The sequence below is a fragment of the Corvus kubaryi genome, unplaced genomic scaffold (genome assembly GCF_017639235.1).
Source record: "Corvus kubaryi isolate FWS band 111438036 unplaced genomic scaffold, C.kubaryi_AGA036_p1.0 split3-37344, whole genome shotgun sequence".
NCBI lineage: Eukaryota > Metazoa > Chordata > Aves > Passeriformes > Corvidae > Corvus > Corvus kubaryi.
The window spans coordinates 65,957-81,469 of record NW_024582088.1 but is presented as its reverse complement, the minus strand read 5'-3'; the positions used below and the strand labels follow the sequence as shown (position 1 = coordinate 81,469).

At 54.8% G+C, this 15,513-nt stretch overlaps 2 protein-coding genes across 2 annotated transcripts; one reads left to right on the top strand and one right to left on the bottom strand.

Annotated features, from left to right (window-relative positions):
- Positions 1 to 2,569: 2,569 nt before the first annotated feature.
- CUNH1orf50 (chromosome unknown C1orf50 homolog) lies at positions 2,570 to 6,432 on the bottom strand. Its single transcript, XM_042015899.1, has 4 exons — positions 6,221 to 6,432; positions 5,259 to 5,345; positions 4,099 to 4,230; positions 2,570 to 3,458 (listed from the first exon to the last, which is right to left on the bottom strand). Exons 1-4 carry the CDS (start codon positions 6,356 to 6,358, stop codon positions 3,267 to 3,269), a joined length of 549 nt encoding a protein of 182 aa, XP_041871833.1. The 5' UTR covers positions 6,359 to 6,432; the 3' UTR covers positions 2,570 to 3,266.
- Positions 6,433 to 6,493: 61 nt separating this feature from the next.
- P3H1 (prolyl 3-hydroxylase 1) lies at positions 6,494 to 14,395 on the top strand. Its single transcript, XM_042015894.1, has 15 exons — positions 6,494 to 7,055; positions 7,392 to 7,544; positions 7,702 to 7,891; positions 8,361 to 8,492; positions 10,341 to 10,480; positions 11,157 to 11,246; positions 11,357 to 11,409; positions 11,772 to 11,893; positions 12,074 to 12,201; positions 12,309 to 12,404; positions 12,520 to 12,670; positions 13,145 to 13,262; positions 13,473 to 13,548; positions 13,705 to 13,845; positions 13,923 to 14,395. The coding sequence occupies exons 1-15, from the start codon at positions 6,549 to 6,551 to the stop codon at positions 14,040 to 14,042; spliced, it is 2,217 nt and encodes a 738-aa protein (XP_041871828.1). The 5' UTR covers positions 6,494 to 6,548; the 3' UTR covers positions 14,043 to 14,395.
- The last annotated feature ends 1,118 nt before the right edge of the window (positions 14,396 to 15,513 follow it).

Here is a 15,513-nt window from a genome sequence, read left to right as displayed (position 1 = left end):
GCTGCACGGACCGGCAGGGGGCGTGCGCGGGCACGGTCCGGCCGACGTGGGGCTCGCCTGGGGCAGCGCCCAAACTCCCTCTAGGTTTTCTTGGTTTTTTTTTTTTTTTTTTCTTTTCTCCCTGGACCTGAGGCTGAAATAACAAGGGCCAAAGGGCCACCATTCTTCCTGTTGGGAGACTCCTCCTGGCTGGGAAACAACACCCCAGAGCAGTGGGCACGTATGGTGGGTTAAATCCCCCTAACCGCCCCATCCTTCAGGAGCAAGAGGCCAGGAAGAAAATCTCCAGGCACGGCCACTTTGAGAAGCAGGAGCAAAAATCTGCCCTGACACCTAAAACTCCAGAGTAAATGAAATTTTAAAAGCTGGAAAGAGCTGCAAGTACCAGTGCCAGCAGCCTCAAGTCACCAAACACTGGCTCTGAGGAGCACCTAGAGCGGGTCAAACCCTCGGAGCATCTTTGTGTTTGGCCTCTTAAATGAGCCCTGGTTCATCTGCATGGCCAAAGATGGAACAAAACCCACTCTGCCCAATGTAATGGTGTCAGAAGCACATCTGTGCCTTCTTCTGCAAATACTGGCAATCCCTGGGGATTTTGGAAAGAGCCATTGCCTTCTGAATATGCTCACTGCTGTCCTGAGTATTCACAAAAGAGCAAAGAGGAATATTTTGAAAAGAATTTTCAAGATGAAATCATGAATGGATGGGTCAGTGTCTCACTATCTCTTCCAGCTGATTTTAGATTAAGTCCCTGCCCCCCATCAAGCACAAAGGCATCAGCTGGATAGAGGCTGAGTGGATGAGATTGTGAACCTAGAGAGACTCTGGAGTCTCTCACAGGGCACCACCTCTTTGGTTCCCCAGAAACTCATCCTTACCGCAAGCATCACAGGAGGCTCCACTTCATCCTCCTGCCACCAGCTTCATCCTTGTTCCAGATTATGGGTTGCTTTGGCTCTAAAGCACCTTCCAGTATTTCTGATCATGCCTCAGTTCTTTGGCTTTAATTAGATCCCAACAGTGCATAAGGAATTTTGGGGGAATGGTTTCCCCTCTCCATCAACCCCTCCCTGTAGCAGCCTCCTTCCCCACTTCCCACAGTGCCAAGAACACGGAGCATGACTATGAGCTCATCACCTCCATGTCCTATCTCTTGAGGCCTCCTTTGTGTTTTCATACAAAGCCATAATGGTTTTGGTTTTGGGGGGCAAATCCAAGAGAAAGACTTGACAGTGCCCAGAGGAACTGCAGGACACCAGTGAGTTGTGGGGTATGGAGGGCCAGGGGTGTCTGCTGGACACAAGTGACATCCCACCAAAGGCTACAGAGGTCCACAACCACCACCCCCCAGTCCTCTTGTGCATGCCATGGTACAGATATTAATGATGGAAACAGATAAAACCAAGGTAGGAATCCCCACTTCCCAGAGCAGCATAAATCAACACACATGAAGATCTCGTTTTGCTGTAATTAGCACCACAGGAAGCCCATGCAGTAATTAACTTTCTCCCTTCCAAGTTAAGATTTAATAGCATGCAGTAAAATCAGACCCGAGGTGATGAAACAAGTAGAGAAAAACCCTGTCGAATTAGGCACCTGTGACTTGAAAAGGAATTAATTATAGCCTGGTCTAATACTACTATTAATAACAATAAATTGCTGTTAATATGCCCTTGTGCTCCAAGTGAGGAAAGACATTGAGAAAAACGACCCATATTGACTCCAAGGAGCAGGTTTCTGCCAAACAAAGGCTCAGCCACACTGGGATGTAGGTGAGCTACAGCACTGGACAGAGCTGGGAGAAGAAAATCTGGGACAAAAAGAAATCCTGGGCTGCTAGGGAGCTGCCCCAAATCTCCCAAACCTTGGTAATGCCAGCAGGAAACAGCTCTTCCCATAAGGAACTGCCAGCAGTCTTGAGCATCTCCCAAGGCAACTCCCAGTGCATGGGGATGAGGACAGAGGGACACTAGAGGCTGGAGGAGAGGCTGTGTTCTGCAAAGGGGGAATAAACTCCAGCAGTGGAAAAACAGTGACAAGTGCTGGTCCCCAAGGGTCTCCTTTTTGCAGATGCCCTCACAGTTGGGCTCCACCAAGAAGTGCCAACTCCATCCATAGTGGGCCCAGACCCCAGGGTCAGAATTCAGCTCCTACAAGCGGTCCCCAACCCTCCCATGTTGCCAGTGGAGGTGGCAAGGCCACTGTGCACGTGCAATGCCTGGAGCAGCATGTAAGATCACCTTGTCATGTCAGGAAAGGGAGAAAGTTATGGGAGGATCTGACCAGATCTAAAGTTACATGCCAGAATCCAACCCGGACATCCTCTCTTGTCGATAAATTCCAACTTTGGCTCCTCACAGAAGAGCAGGCAAGCTCCTGAAGAAGCCCTGTGTGGCTGAACAGAGGGAGGATATCTCCTCAGCAGCTCTGAGCTTTACTTTTCCCTAGTTTTCCTAGGTGGAAAAAAAATGCTGGAGGTGTCCTACCAGCTCCACATGCCACTAAGTCTCCCTAGTAAAGCTGAAGGGATTCTTGCCACACAGGAAGAACACAGAGCCCGTCTTGGAGGTACATGTGAAATCAAGGTTGATTTATTTTACTCTCCCCACTGCTCTGGCATAAAGTCATCCAGTATCCGGTCTCTACCTGGCAGCTCATGCACTCAAATCCAAGGGAAATGCATGAGGATGTCAAACACAGATCATCTGAAGAGCACCTGAAGCCTGCATGGCACTTTTGAGGATGCTCTTTCCAGAGAAGAGAGCTTCAGGTCACCCTATGTTCCCAGCTCAGGGATTCAGACCAGCTAGGACAGAAACCAGAAGACTCATCACAGCAGACCCTTTGCACAGGCTTTTGACCACTCTTCCCAGGCCACAGAGCTCTCTAAATACATGCATTTTAATAAGGTGCAAAATCCAGTCCTGAGATCATTACCTGCCACAAGCACTCACAGTGAAGTACACCAGAGCCAGGCAGATAGGAGATACTATTTTACAGCATTATCACATCTGCCCCAAGTATTTCTGCTTTTTGCTCCAAGCTCTCTTGGAACTCACACTACCTGCCTCTTGCTACACCTTGGCATACGTCAATGAAGTCAATTATTCAATTACTAGAAAATCCAGTAAGACTGAATGCAGAATTAGTCTCCTTAAAGCACAGAGCAATCAGCATTTTTGTTTCTTGGTCTCTCTCCTTGCCCTGCCTTTGACAGCGTACTGTGTCCCCTCACTCAGGGACTCTGCTCAGGGGGTCCTGTGTGGTCACTCATGTGACTTGGTCAGGCCCTGGAAGTTGGGCTCCGTGCACGGGGGCAGTGCTGCCTGCCGGCTCAGCAGCTTCTCCAGGACAGTTATTTCAGCATCTCGTCTCTCTATGTCCTCAAATGGAGTCCAGGACATGTCATGCTGGAGCTTATAGGCGCCAAGAAATTCATGGGGAGTGGTACCCCATTCCTGGTGGAGAAAAGAGAGATTCCATCAGTGCTCAACTTCCCTTGGAGCTGGGCTGTCCCAGCTACATGACCATCTGATTTCCTAACCTAAAAATAGACTCAGCTACCCCGAGTCCAAGATCAGGTCAAGCTCCAGCGCTGCTGACACAGGAAGGCTTCTGGACACAGGATCTCCCTGACCTGCCCAGAGCTTTGCCCTGAAGCCTTCCCCCTGTAAGAAAATGGGTAGTCTGGAAGGAGGAGACCTCCAAGACCATCGCCTCAGCTGCAGGCAAACTCAGTCCCTGGGCTGAAGTACCTGAGGAGACCATCCTGCCAGGCAGCCACACCAGCCAGGGAAGGCTCAGGGCACATTGGCAGTTCTTTACTTCCAAACAAAGAACCACAGGTACCGAAAGACAAAATTCAGGTCCATGCCCCAAAGGGCTTCTTGCCATTCTCCACCAAGAGCCAGAGAACTCCGTAAGATGGCTCTGGCCCCAGCAGACTTAACCCAGACCAAGGGCAAACACCAACTGAGTAGGGACCAACAAATGCCCCCATCAAGCTGGTGCTTTTGCCTGAGTTCCGTATGTTCCCAAGCACCAGAAACATGGCTTTTTTTTCCCCTCCCTGCTTCTTCATGGGCTGTAACCACCCACCTTAGGAGACAGGATGGAGAAATACCGCTGTCCACTCTCCCGCCTGTACATGTAGTAAACATTTCCTGGCTTTTTTACAAGGTTGCAGGCCACGTGGTTCAGATCAGCATCCCTGTTAGCTTCATCCAAGACCTGGAAAACACAAAACTTAACATCTTTACACTTGAAATAAAATGACAACATGCTATTGCATCTCAGCCACAGGCCGAGACACATCACTTGACCTATGGGTCATGAGGCCTTGATCTCCCTGGCACACATCTGACTTCACTTGCCCCAGGAAGGAGATGCTTTCCAAAGAGATAAAGTTTTTTCCAATTCTTCCCTGTCAGTAGGACTTCAGAGAACCTCTCCACAGAGGTGGAAATACCTCTGCATCTCACCCCAAATTCACCTCTACACTTGACCTCACCACATGCTGGGCTTATTCCTCATCTCCGCTGCTGGACTCTGGGGCCTTCCTGCTGTGCTCCGCAAGGGAAGGGGCAGCAAACAAAGGAGAATTCATCTCCCCAGCTCCACCACCTGACTGGTCCACTGATCCAGCTCCACCAGTTAATGATTACATCACGTAATGGCCTCAGTGGCAGTGAGCCAGTTGCAGTGAGTGGCATATCCTTCCCCACTCTGGCTCCAGATTTCACCCCTAAGGGTGAAGGCTGGATTGAAGAGCACAGCCAAGCCCTGCTGTGTGCTGCTGGGACCACTCGTTCCAGCAAATGAGCCAGGACAAACGGAAAAGCCAAGCTCATCATCAGGTAAGAGCTCATCTCTCCCAGGGCCTGAGATCCAGCCAGGGCCACATCATCACCTCACCAGATCATTCCAAGAGCACAGTCCACACACAAGTCATCTGTCCCAAAATCAGAGTCATCTCTCTCTGACACCTGAGCTGTTTTGGACCATCTGCCCTTGCTCCCCTACTTTATCCAAAGTTCTTCCTGGTGTGCTCAGGACTCAGGGAAAGCACCAAAACCAACCCTCCCCCATTCCCCTTGACACTAGACAACAAACCTCCTTACTTTTCCATTGAATCTCCTCTGCTCAGCTCCTGGCCCCAACTCACATCCAGGCCACAGCTCTCCCCAAATGGCCAGCAGTGGCGGCAGATGCTCATCTCCCCAGGCAAGGCAATGAGCCTTCTGCCCATCCTCACTCACCTTCCGCGCCTGCTCCTGCAGGTGCCGGATCTGCTCAGCGATGACTGTCAGCTTGCTGCAGGCATTTGCCCGGACAAAGTCATTGGCCTGGGACAGAAAATGACGGTTGGTCAGGACGGCAAGAACTGCAGCCCTCCAGACTGTGCTGGGCCAGCTATGGTCGAGCTCAAGGCATCAACAGAGCTCGGGGATGCAGGAGCTGTCCTGGCACCCCCGGGCATGACCAAGGACCAGGAGCTGCCTGGATAGGCTGAGGGGCAGTGAGAGGGAGCAGCAGGACATACTGGGAGGCAATGGTTTGGACTGGGAGGTAGTGAGATGCACGGGGAGGAGGCAGTAGAACATACAGTGAAGCATTTAGGTGAACTGAGAAGCTCTGAGGGACAAACTGGACATCACTGGAGGTCACTAGGATGTACTGTGAGGCACTGGGGGCATGGTATAACATATTGGAGGGCACTGGGAGGGCCAGTAGGACATATCAGAAAAAACTGGGGTGGACTCAGAGGCAAGATAGACTGGGAATCATTGAAGCAGTATTAGGACATAACAGGGGTGCTGGGATGGACTGGGAGTGTGGTAGCAGGAGGCATCTGTAAACACTGCTGTGAACTAAAGGTACTGGGACATACTGGGCAGCAGCAGGGCATACTGGAATGGGACTTCACAGGGAGTCACTGTGGGGCAGCAAGGCACAGTGGGAAGCACTGAGGTGCAGTGGGAGGTTCTGGAGACACCAACAGCGTTGGAACTCGGGAAGGGACTGGGAGGCACTGCGAAATACTGGGAGGGGACAGTGGGAGATGGTGGGAGGCACCACTGGACACACCAGGAAGCCGCCGGGGCCACCAGAGAGCAGCGGCACGTGCTGGGAGGAACCAAGGCCGGAGACGGCCGGGAGGCAGCGGGACAGCGAGCCCAGCCCTACCCCCGCAGCCCCGCCGCTAGGACCCGGCCCTCACCTGCTGCACCTGCCGGGCCAGGGCCACTAGGTCCCCGGGGTCCCCGACGCGGCCGGCGCTGCCCTCGACCAGGGCCAGCCCGGGACCGGGACTGGGGCCGGGGCCGTCGTCCCCAGGCTCCGCGCCGCCCTCCGCCATCACCAACCGCGACACAACGCTTCCGCCCGGCGAGGAGGTTTCCGCTGCGGCGTCAGCACGCGCGGTGAGGGGTGCGGCCGTGGCAGAGGTCGGCGGTCGCTGATTGGCCGGTGGGCGGGGCGGAGCGGCGGGGCTCGCGTCGCTCCGGGGCTCGGGGCGGGTGGTGCTGCGGTTCGGCCGGGGTTCGGACATGGCGTTGTCGCCGCCGCCGCCGCTGCTGCTTCTTCTGCTGTTGCTGCTGCCGCCGTTGCTTATGGCGCTGCTGGCGTGGGCGGCCACGCCACCGGAACCGGTCCCGGTCCCGGTCCCGACCTTGATACCAGCCGACCCGCCGCTGCCCACGCAGTCCCCGGACGCACTGTTCGCCGCCGGTGCCGAGGCGTACGCGCGGGGGGACTGGCCCACCGTAGTGCTGCAGATGGAGCGGGCGCTGCGGGCGCGGGCCGCCGTGCGCTCCCGGCTAGTGCGGTGCCGCCTGCGCTGCGCCAACGCCACAGCGGGGCCGGCGGAGGGGGCTGAGCCCCAACCCGACCCGGTGCTCCGGGACCTGTGGTTTTTTCGGGCGCTGCTTCGTCGCGCTGCCTGCCTGCGGAACTGCGGGCCCGCCGCGCCCTCCCGATACCGCCTGGGCGAGGAGCTAGACCGGGAGTTCGGCCGGCGCAGCCCCTACAACTATCTCCAGGTCGCCTATTTCAAGGTAAGGGAAGGGAAGGGGATATCCCGCTGCGACGGGATTTGGGACGGGCGGGATGCACGGAGGATCCCGGAATCAGAAGGGTGGGACCGGGTGAACCGGCCGGTGGCAATCCCGGTCCCGGGACGCCGGGAGGGTTCGGTGTCCGCCCCGGCGGAGTGGGGTTGCCGGCCGGCAGCCCCGGCCTTGCCCCCCCCCCGCCCCCCTCCAGTGCCACGTCGGAGCTCGCCGGAGCCGCCCCTGTCACCGCCCTCCGCACCGGCCGCCGGGATGCCCCGGGGACGGGTGTCCCCTCCGCTCCGCGTGTTGTCTGCGCTGTCTCACCCCCGTCCCACCCAGATGAACCGGCCGGCGCAGGCGGCGGCGGCCGCTCACACCTTCTTCGTGGCCAACCCCGGGCACCAGGAGATGAGGCAGAACCTGGAGTACTACCAGGCCATGGTGGGAGTCCGCGAGGATGACTTCACTGACCTGGAGGTCAAACCCCACCTGGTGAGACCCTCCGCCCCCAAAGCCCCTGTCCACTGTGGAACCCAGGGTAGTCGCACTGCGGCTGCTGGCTCAGAGATGCCACTGTGGTGGGAATGAGGTGATCCATCATGGGGAGTGGGGCATTGAGATCCCCTCATCATTTCCCATCCCTCCACAGAGCGAGTTTCGGCTGGGTGTCCGGTTTTACACAGAGGAGCAGCCAGCTGCCGCCATCCTGCACCTGGAGAAGGCACTGGAGGAGTATTTTGTGGCAGACACTGAGTGCCGTGCTCTCTGTGAGGGACCCTACGATTATGAGGGCTACAACTACCTGGAGTACAACGCAGACCTTTTCCAGGCCATCACAGGTGGGAGCCATGCCTTCTGTGTCCTGTCACAAGAGTTGAGTACAATTCTCAGGGGGTTGGTCCCTAAAGACCTGGGGTGGGGTGTCCCTGAAGAGTGCAAACCCTATCCTAGCTTTCACTAGGGAAAGTGTGGCCAGTAAGTGGCAGGAAGTGTTTACCTGCACTCAGCACTGGGGCTGATGCCCAGGAATCCTCCAAATTCCAGAGAAATATGGAAAGACAGAAGAGAGACCAGTAGAGGGTCACCAGGATGTGATGGGAGGCTGAGGATGGCTACTCTGTCCTGAGAGAGCACCACAACCCCACCACTGATCAACTCAGAGGTGGACAACCCCCATCCCTGAGGGTTTTCCACTATCAAAAAGCTTGCAACAACCCCAGTATGAGCAGGAGGTTGGACACCTCTCAGAGTCCTGCCCACCAGCCCGTGGGTGACTGTGAGCAGTGACACGGGGTTTTTCTCCACCAGATCACTCCATGCAGGTGCTAAGCTGCAAGCAAGGCTGCGTCACAGAGCTGGCCTCACAGCCCGGCCAGGAGAAGCCTCTGGAGGATTTCCTGCCCTCACACTTCAACTACCTGCAGTTTGCCTACTACAACAGTAAGCAGCTCCTCACCCCATTCTCTGTGGTTGTCAGCACTGGGCACTCGACTCTGCATGGACTGAAATTGTGGATCCACAGAGTGGTTTGGGTAGGAAAAGGACCTTCAAAGATAATCTCATCAGTCCAACCCAAGATGATCTAGCACTGGTCACTCACATCTCTCAGAGCCCCATCCAACCCAGTCTTTAACATTTTCAGGGATGGGACAGCCACAACATCTCTGGGCAGTCTGTGCCAGGGCCTCACCACCCTCATCACAGAAAATTCTCTCCTTATGGCCAACCTAATGCTGCCCTTCTTCAGTTTAAGACAATTGCCCCTTGTCCTGTCAATATACATCTTCTTAAAAAGTTGTCCTCATCTCTCTTGTGGCCCCTTTAGATATGAGATCTCTTAGGAGCCTTCTCATCTCTGGGTTCAACAAGCCCAATTCTCTCAGCCTTTCTTCACAGAAGGGCTCCAGTCCTCTGACCATTTGTGTGGCCTCCTCTGGACCCGCTCTAGTGAGTCCATATCCTTATGCTGGGGAACCCAGAGCTGGAGGCAGCACTGCAAGTGGCACCTCACCAGAGTGGAGCAGAGGGGCAGAATCCCTCCCTCACCTGTTGCCCACGCTGCCGGGGATCAGCCCAGAATGTGGGGCATTTCTGAGCTGCTAGTGCACACAGATGGGCCCTGTGCAATTTTTCAACCATTGTTATCTCCACATCCTTCTCCACTGGGTGCTCTAATCCCATCCATTCCCCCGTCTTCACTGATACTGGTGGAGAGCCTTCCACTAGGCCTTATACTTCATGAGGTTCATACAGGCATGTTCCTCCTGCCTGAAATGTTCTCCAGATTTGGATCTCTCTGTGCCTGGCTGCAGTCACTTTTCATGTCGCTTTATTCCTGGGCAGCTTCACTTTCCAAGTGAAACAACAGCCTAGAGAAGCTTTATTTTTTTTCCTCCTGGCCAGCTGTCCACCTCTTGCCTGAAATCACAGCAGCACACTCACACTGCAGAAGAGTTACAACCCAGGAAAATACACCTGATTTTATTTCATTTTTTTATTCACTTCTTTAGAAAAGTATAAAATGTTTCTTTGTGAATTTCTTCAAAAGGAGGGGAAAAAATAGGAAGTCCAAGAGGATGGAAATCCTCAAGAAGAGACAGCTGTGAGGGTACCCTGTCAATGCTTGTCAGTATCTGCAGGGAAGTGTTGGAGGCTGGAGTCAGGTTCTGCTCAGTGGTGCTGAGCAATAGGACAAGAGACAGAAACTCATGCCTAGGAAGTTCCACCTGGATATGAGGAAGTGTGCAGTGACCAAGCACTGACAAGATTGTCCAGAGAGGGTATCAGATCTCTCTCACTGGAGATACTCCAGACAATCTGGACACAATCCTGTGCCATGTGCTCTGGGAGGACCCTGTTTGAGCAGAGAGGTTGGACCAGATGACCCACTGTGGTCCCTTCCAACCTGACCCATTCTCTGATTGTGTGATTCTGTGAAAGGCTGCAGGAAAGTGTGGCAGGATGCTTCAGAGGCTGGAAACTGCAGGTTAGCCAGGAAATGGTTTGGTCTGGATACCTGTAAATAGGCTTTGTGATGTTTTCCAAATGAGAAAAGTACCCAAGCTGTGACCTGGGTTTCTGGTGTGATGGTTTCTGGAGACAGGACAGCACCTCAGAGTCTGAATTTTGCCTTTGTGGCAGCAGTTATCCTTGCTCCAGGGAATCTGTCCTAGTCATGACACCTTTTGGAACACAAGGACTATGTCTCTTGTCTCTTCTCCATACCTGTCTTTGTTCTGCCTCCGGTGTCCTTGGACATGCCATTAACAGTCCCATTTCTCATTGCAGATGGGAATTACGAAAAAGCCATTGAATGCGCCAAAACCTATTTGCTCTTCTTCCCACATGACGAGGTGATGAACCAAAATTTGGCCTATTACACCGCCGTCCTGGGGGAAAACCTGGCCAGACCCATCCAACCCCGAGAGGTGAGCAATCAGCTGGGACGAATGATTGTGGGGACATCGTCTCTCTTCCCTGGAGACCTTTGCAGAAGTTGTAGGGTCTCGTCTGGGCCATCTACCAAAGTGGACAGGAATGGGTAGATTTAAGGTCTGACAAGTTGGAAAATAGCTGAGAAAAAAATAGCTGATGAAAAACATCACTGGCAAAATGTCTTAAGCCAAGTGAAGCTGGATGACTGGCACACATGGACCCATTCCTGAGACAGAGGGCTGTGAGAGGCAGGTGGACAATCTTTTTAGGAGGATCTGAGCCCACCTGTGTTGCACTCTTCCACAACTGCAGTGAAATTGCTTAAAAAGGAGAGGATTTGGCTTCAAAATAGCCAGATCTGGATGGCTAGGTCCTGCCTGGGATGTGATAGGCATGGATGGGAGTCTCTGCTTCTAAAGAGCCTCCCGCAGAAGGGACACACATGTGCCTCTGCTCAACTGTCCTCTCCCCAGGGCTTGTCCACAGGGAAGTTCAGACAGGATGGGGAAAGCCACTTCCTTCCCAGCTGCCAGATGGAGCAGGAAACCAGCTGCGGGTCTGGAGCAAGGACCACAGGAATGGTGTAAACCTGCACCTTCCTGCCCACACTCAGGGTCTTTCAGAACCCTCCTGCTGTACCTCACCATGTCCCTCTGTCCCTTGCCACAGGAGATCCAGGTATACCACCAGCGGAGTCTGATGGAGAAAGAGCTGCTCTTCTTCAGCTACGATGTCTTTGGCATCCCTTTTGTGGACCCGGTGGGTGGTGCGAGACTGGGGGGATGCAGTGGCCAGATGGAATGCAGATGAGGCGTCTGTGTCCTGGCCATATCCTTGTCCAGCTCCTGATGTTGTTCTTCTGGCTGCAGGACACATGGACACCTGAAGAGGTGATACCAAAAAGACTGCGAGAGAAACAGAAGTAAGTGCTGTCCCCAGCTGAGCTCACCCAACAGGGATCCAACAGGACAAACCCTTCTTCCTCTGTGCACTTTGGGCCAAAGGCCATGGCATAGAGCTTCTCCCATGGGAAGTTTTGATGTTGGGACTGGAAAAGGATGCTGGAGGGCAGAACTTTGCTTCCCATCAGCCCATGGGATGATGGGCATGGATAGGTCACCCCAAGCACCTCAGAGTGAGGGATGCATTGAGGTGACTCTCTCTAGTCTTGCTGCCAGCTTTGTCACTGGCACCTGAGACTACTGTCCTGCCCTTGTCTTAGTGGCCCTCATTTCTCATGTGGGGACAGTGGGGTGGTGGTGCTGATGGCTGCTGCATGCCCAGGGTGGAGCGGGAGACAGCAGCCCGCATCTCTGAGGAAATCGGCAACCTTATGAAGGAGATCGAGACACTGGTGGAGGAGAAGGCCAAGGAGTCTGCTGACATGAGCAAGTTCATCCGAGAAGGTGCAGAAGGCCAAGAGGGGAGGTGGGGTGGGGACCTCTGTGACCCCTGCTGCCAGCTCATGGTCCCTCCACACATGGGTGGCAGCAGGAGCAGGTGGTGGGACCACAGCTTCCCCCAGAACTACACCCTAGAGTTGGTGGCATCCATCCCCATGTCCCCTAATCCCATTTGTGCCACAGGTGGCCCTTTGGTGTACGAAGGAGCCAGTGTCACCATGAACTCCAAGGCCCTGAATGGCTCCCAGCGTGTCGTGGTGGATGGACTCCTTTCTGCTGAGGAGTGCTGGGAACTGCAGAGACTCACTAATGTGAGTGCAAGGACAGGTGGAGCAGGCAGGGATGGGCAGAGGATGCTGAGGGGTCTTGTTCTGCCACTCAGACATCAGACCAGTAACACCAATTGGGGGTTTTGCAGGCAGCTGCCTCAGCCGGGGATGGCTATCGAGGGAAGACCTCTCCTCACACTCCCAGTGAGACCTTCTATGGCGTGACTGTCCTCAAGGCCCTCAAGGTTGGGGTGGCTTGTGTGGAGAAACAGGCTGTGGGGACAAGGGAGGGTAGTTTTGGGGCAGGTGGTTGCCCATGCCCAGCTGGGGCTGAGCCCCTGTCCTGTCTGTCCCCCACAGCTGGGCCAGGAGGGCAAGGTGCCCCTGCACAGTGCCTACTTGTACTACAATGTGACAGACAAGGTGCGGCACATGATGGAGTCCTACTTCCGCCTGGAGGTCCCACTCCACTTCTCCTACTCCCACCTAGTGTGCCGCACGGCCATTGACGGTGAGCGTGGCCCGGAGGAGCAAGTCTTGTCCTGTCTGGATCTCCGCTAACAGCTGGAGTGGTCTAGCCTTGGACCTTTCTTTGGAGACCTTCTTGCTGCTCCCTAACCCACTCCTCTTCCCAGGAGTGTGTAGGAAGCTTGTCCCTAAGCTGAGTTTGGAGAGATGAGCAGCAGCTCTGCTGGTTGTCTCTAACAGGGCAGATGGCTTCATGCCATACAGGATTTCATCACTGGGAGGTGTTTTGGGGTAGTTGCTAAGAGAGACTGTGCCTGGAGGGCCATGGAAATGCCGTGGGACAAGTCAACAGTCTTTTATGCCACCCAAATGGCCTTGCACGATCCACAGTCCAGTGAGTGGAAGTGCTTTAGGCTACACATGACTTTCTTGTCACCTCCAGGCACAGGATATTTGGAACAGTAACAGGACCCTGTTCTTGCACAGAGGGGTCCTGACATGCCATGTTCCACTCTAGAGAAGCAAGAAGGTCGGAGTGACAACAGCCATGAGGTGCATGTGGACAACTGTATTCTCAATGCAGAGGCACTGGTGTGTGTGAAGGAACCCCCAGCCTACACTTTCCGGGATTACAGGTATTGGTGGTGGCTGTCAGCTGCAGCTTCCCCACCTAAGGCTACCATTACTTGGTGGCAGCTGGGTTGGGAGCAGCAAGGTAGGACACCAAACCTGGCCTCTCCTGCCTCTGGCTCTCACCATGGTGTTGGGGAGCTCTGGACTTACCTGCTTGCTGAAGCTCTAGTGATGGTTGCTTGTCACCTCCATTTGTCCCCTCCTCCCTTTAGTGCAATCCTCTACCTCAACGGGGACTTTGAAGGAGGAGCTTTCTACTTCACCGAGCTGGATGCCAAGACTGAGACTGTGAGTAGCTCAGTTCCGAGGATCCATGTGCAGCACCAAATCCAGCTCCTGCCTGTTGGGCCTGTCCCCTGGGAACTTCCCCTGAGCCACTGCAAAAGATGAACTTGGGTTGAGGGAACCCACTCACCCCTGACTGGGGTCTCCCACCCTTGACAGGCAGAGGTTCAGCCACAGTGTGGCCGTGCCGTGGGCTTCTCCTCTGGCTCAGAGAACCCCCATGGGGTGAAGGCTGTGACCAAGGGCCAGCGCTGCGCCATTGCCCTCTGGTTCACTCTGGACCCTCGGCACAGTGAGCGGGTAAGCTCCCTCCCAGCAGCGCGTAGGGTTTTTGGGTGGGACAATGGCCATGCTTACCACCATGGATCTGCCCAAAGGAGCGTGTGCAGGCGGATGACCTGGTGAAGATGCTTTTCAGCATGGAAGAGGGGGATTTGCAGCCAGAGACGGAGAAGGAATCACCAGCTGCCATTGTGGTGGGGAAGGATGAGCTGTGACATCCTACGGGGGGACTAGGACGTCTCTGCTGGGACTAGTTACGCCAGCATTGTGGCTTCAGGCTGCACAGTCTTAAGGGTGAAATATGGGACCCCCTCTGCCCCCAACCCAGGTGGAACAGCGCATTGGGGAATGCCCTGTACAATCCCTGCAGCATCCAGCATTCCCCTGCGGGAGCTGACCTGGGATGTGTGATAGAGGCTCAGGGGTGGGTGACATGGGAACAAGGGAGGGATGCTGTGTTAGGGGTGGGGCCCTAGTACCACGGGTGGAGATGTGTGCCTTTCCAGAACGTGCAGCTATTTAAGTGCCTTCTGCAGAAAATGGATAAATAAAGGTATTTTTTTTCTAAGCTGTGGCTTTCTGAGTGGAGACTGAAGGCTGATGCTACCCTTTGGCTGTCGTCAGTGTTGCGGTGCAGCCTTTCCTCCTGGCAAACATCTACCCAAGGGTATTGTAGCCCTGTAGCCTCACAAAGGTGTTTGGGAGGGGACAAGGTGCCCCAGGGGCAGTAAGGGCAATGTAATCTCCAGCTGAGCATCCCCTGGACCCTGCTCCCATAGCGTGGGAAGAAACCCACCATTCCAGGGAGGAGGGAACCGTCCTTGAACAAGAAGGACATTGAGCACCCTGGCATCCCCAGACAGTGCATTGAATTGTTCCCGCAGATGTCTGGCCATTACCATAACCATTCCAGGAATGTGGGCAAATAAATCCTGCCCCATGTGCAGCCAGCCGGCACCCCCATCCAGCTTGGAGGGCCATTCAGCACTGGGGCGGGCAAAGGGGGTCTGGAGGATGATTTCTCCAGGATGAACATATGGTCCCAGTGGAGGCTGCCCACCATCCCGGCATCCACCCCCAGCTGCCTGAGCGCGTGAGCAGACTGCTGATGAGGCCATGGCAGTTAACGATTGCCAGGTCCTGGGGCTGCAATGGGCTTGGTGTCACCAGGGTGCTGACACGTGTCCCCCACACCCCCTGTCCCCCTCCTGCAGGAGTACACCACTGACAAGGGCTGCTCTTGTTGATGCCATGGTGGCATAGTGTGCCTGAATTCCCTCACTGAACGAACTCCTTCCCTGCTCCCTGTTGAATTCCTGGAGTGACACCTGGGGCCTCTGTGGGGCTCCCAGCCCATGGCAGGGGTTCAGGGGGTCATGGATGGGGTAGGGTAACCTCCCACACACCCCCAATCTCCTCCTCCTGTTGGAGAGCCCCATTTTCCCATATTCCTCCACTGTCGTTTAAGGGGTACCCATCTCCCTCAAGACCTAAATCTCTCCTGTAGGACCCAAATACCCTCCATGCTCCAAATCTTTCCCCCAAGACCACATTCTTCCCTCTGGGATTTAACTCCCTTACCTCCAGCCCCAAATCACTCTCCTCAGACTCAAATCTCTCCCCCTCAGACCCAAGGCTCTTCCCAGGGCCCTAGTGCCCCCCCTCCAGGCCCCTAATTCCCGACTC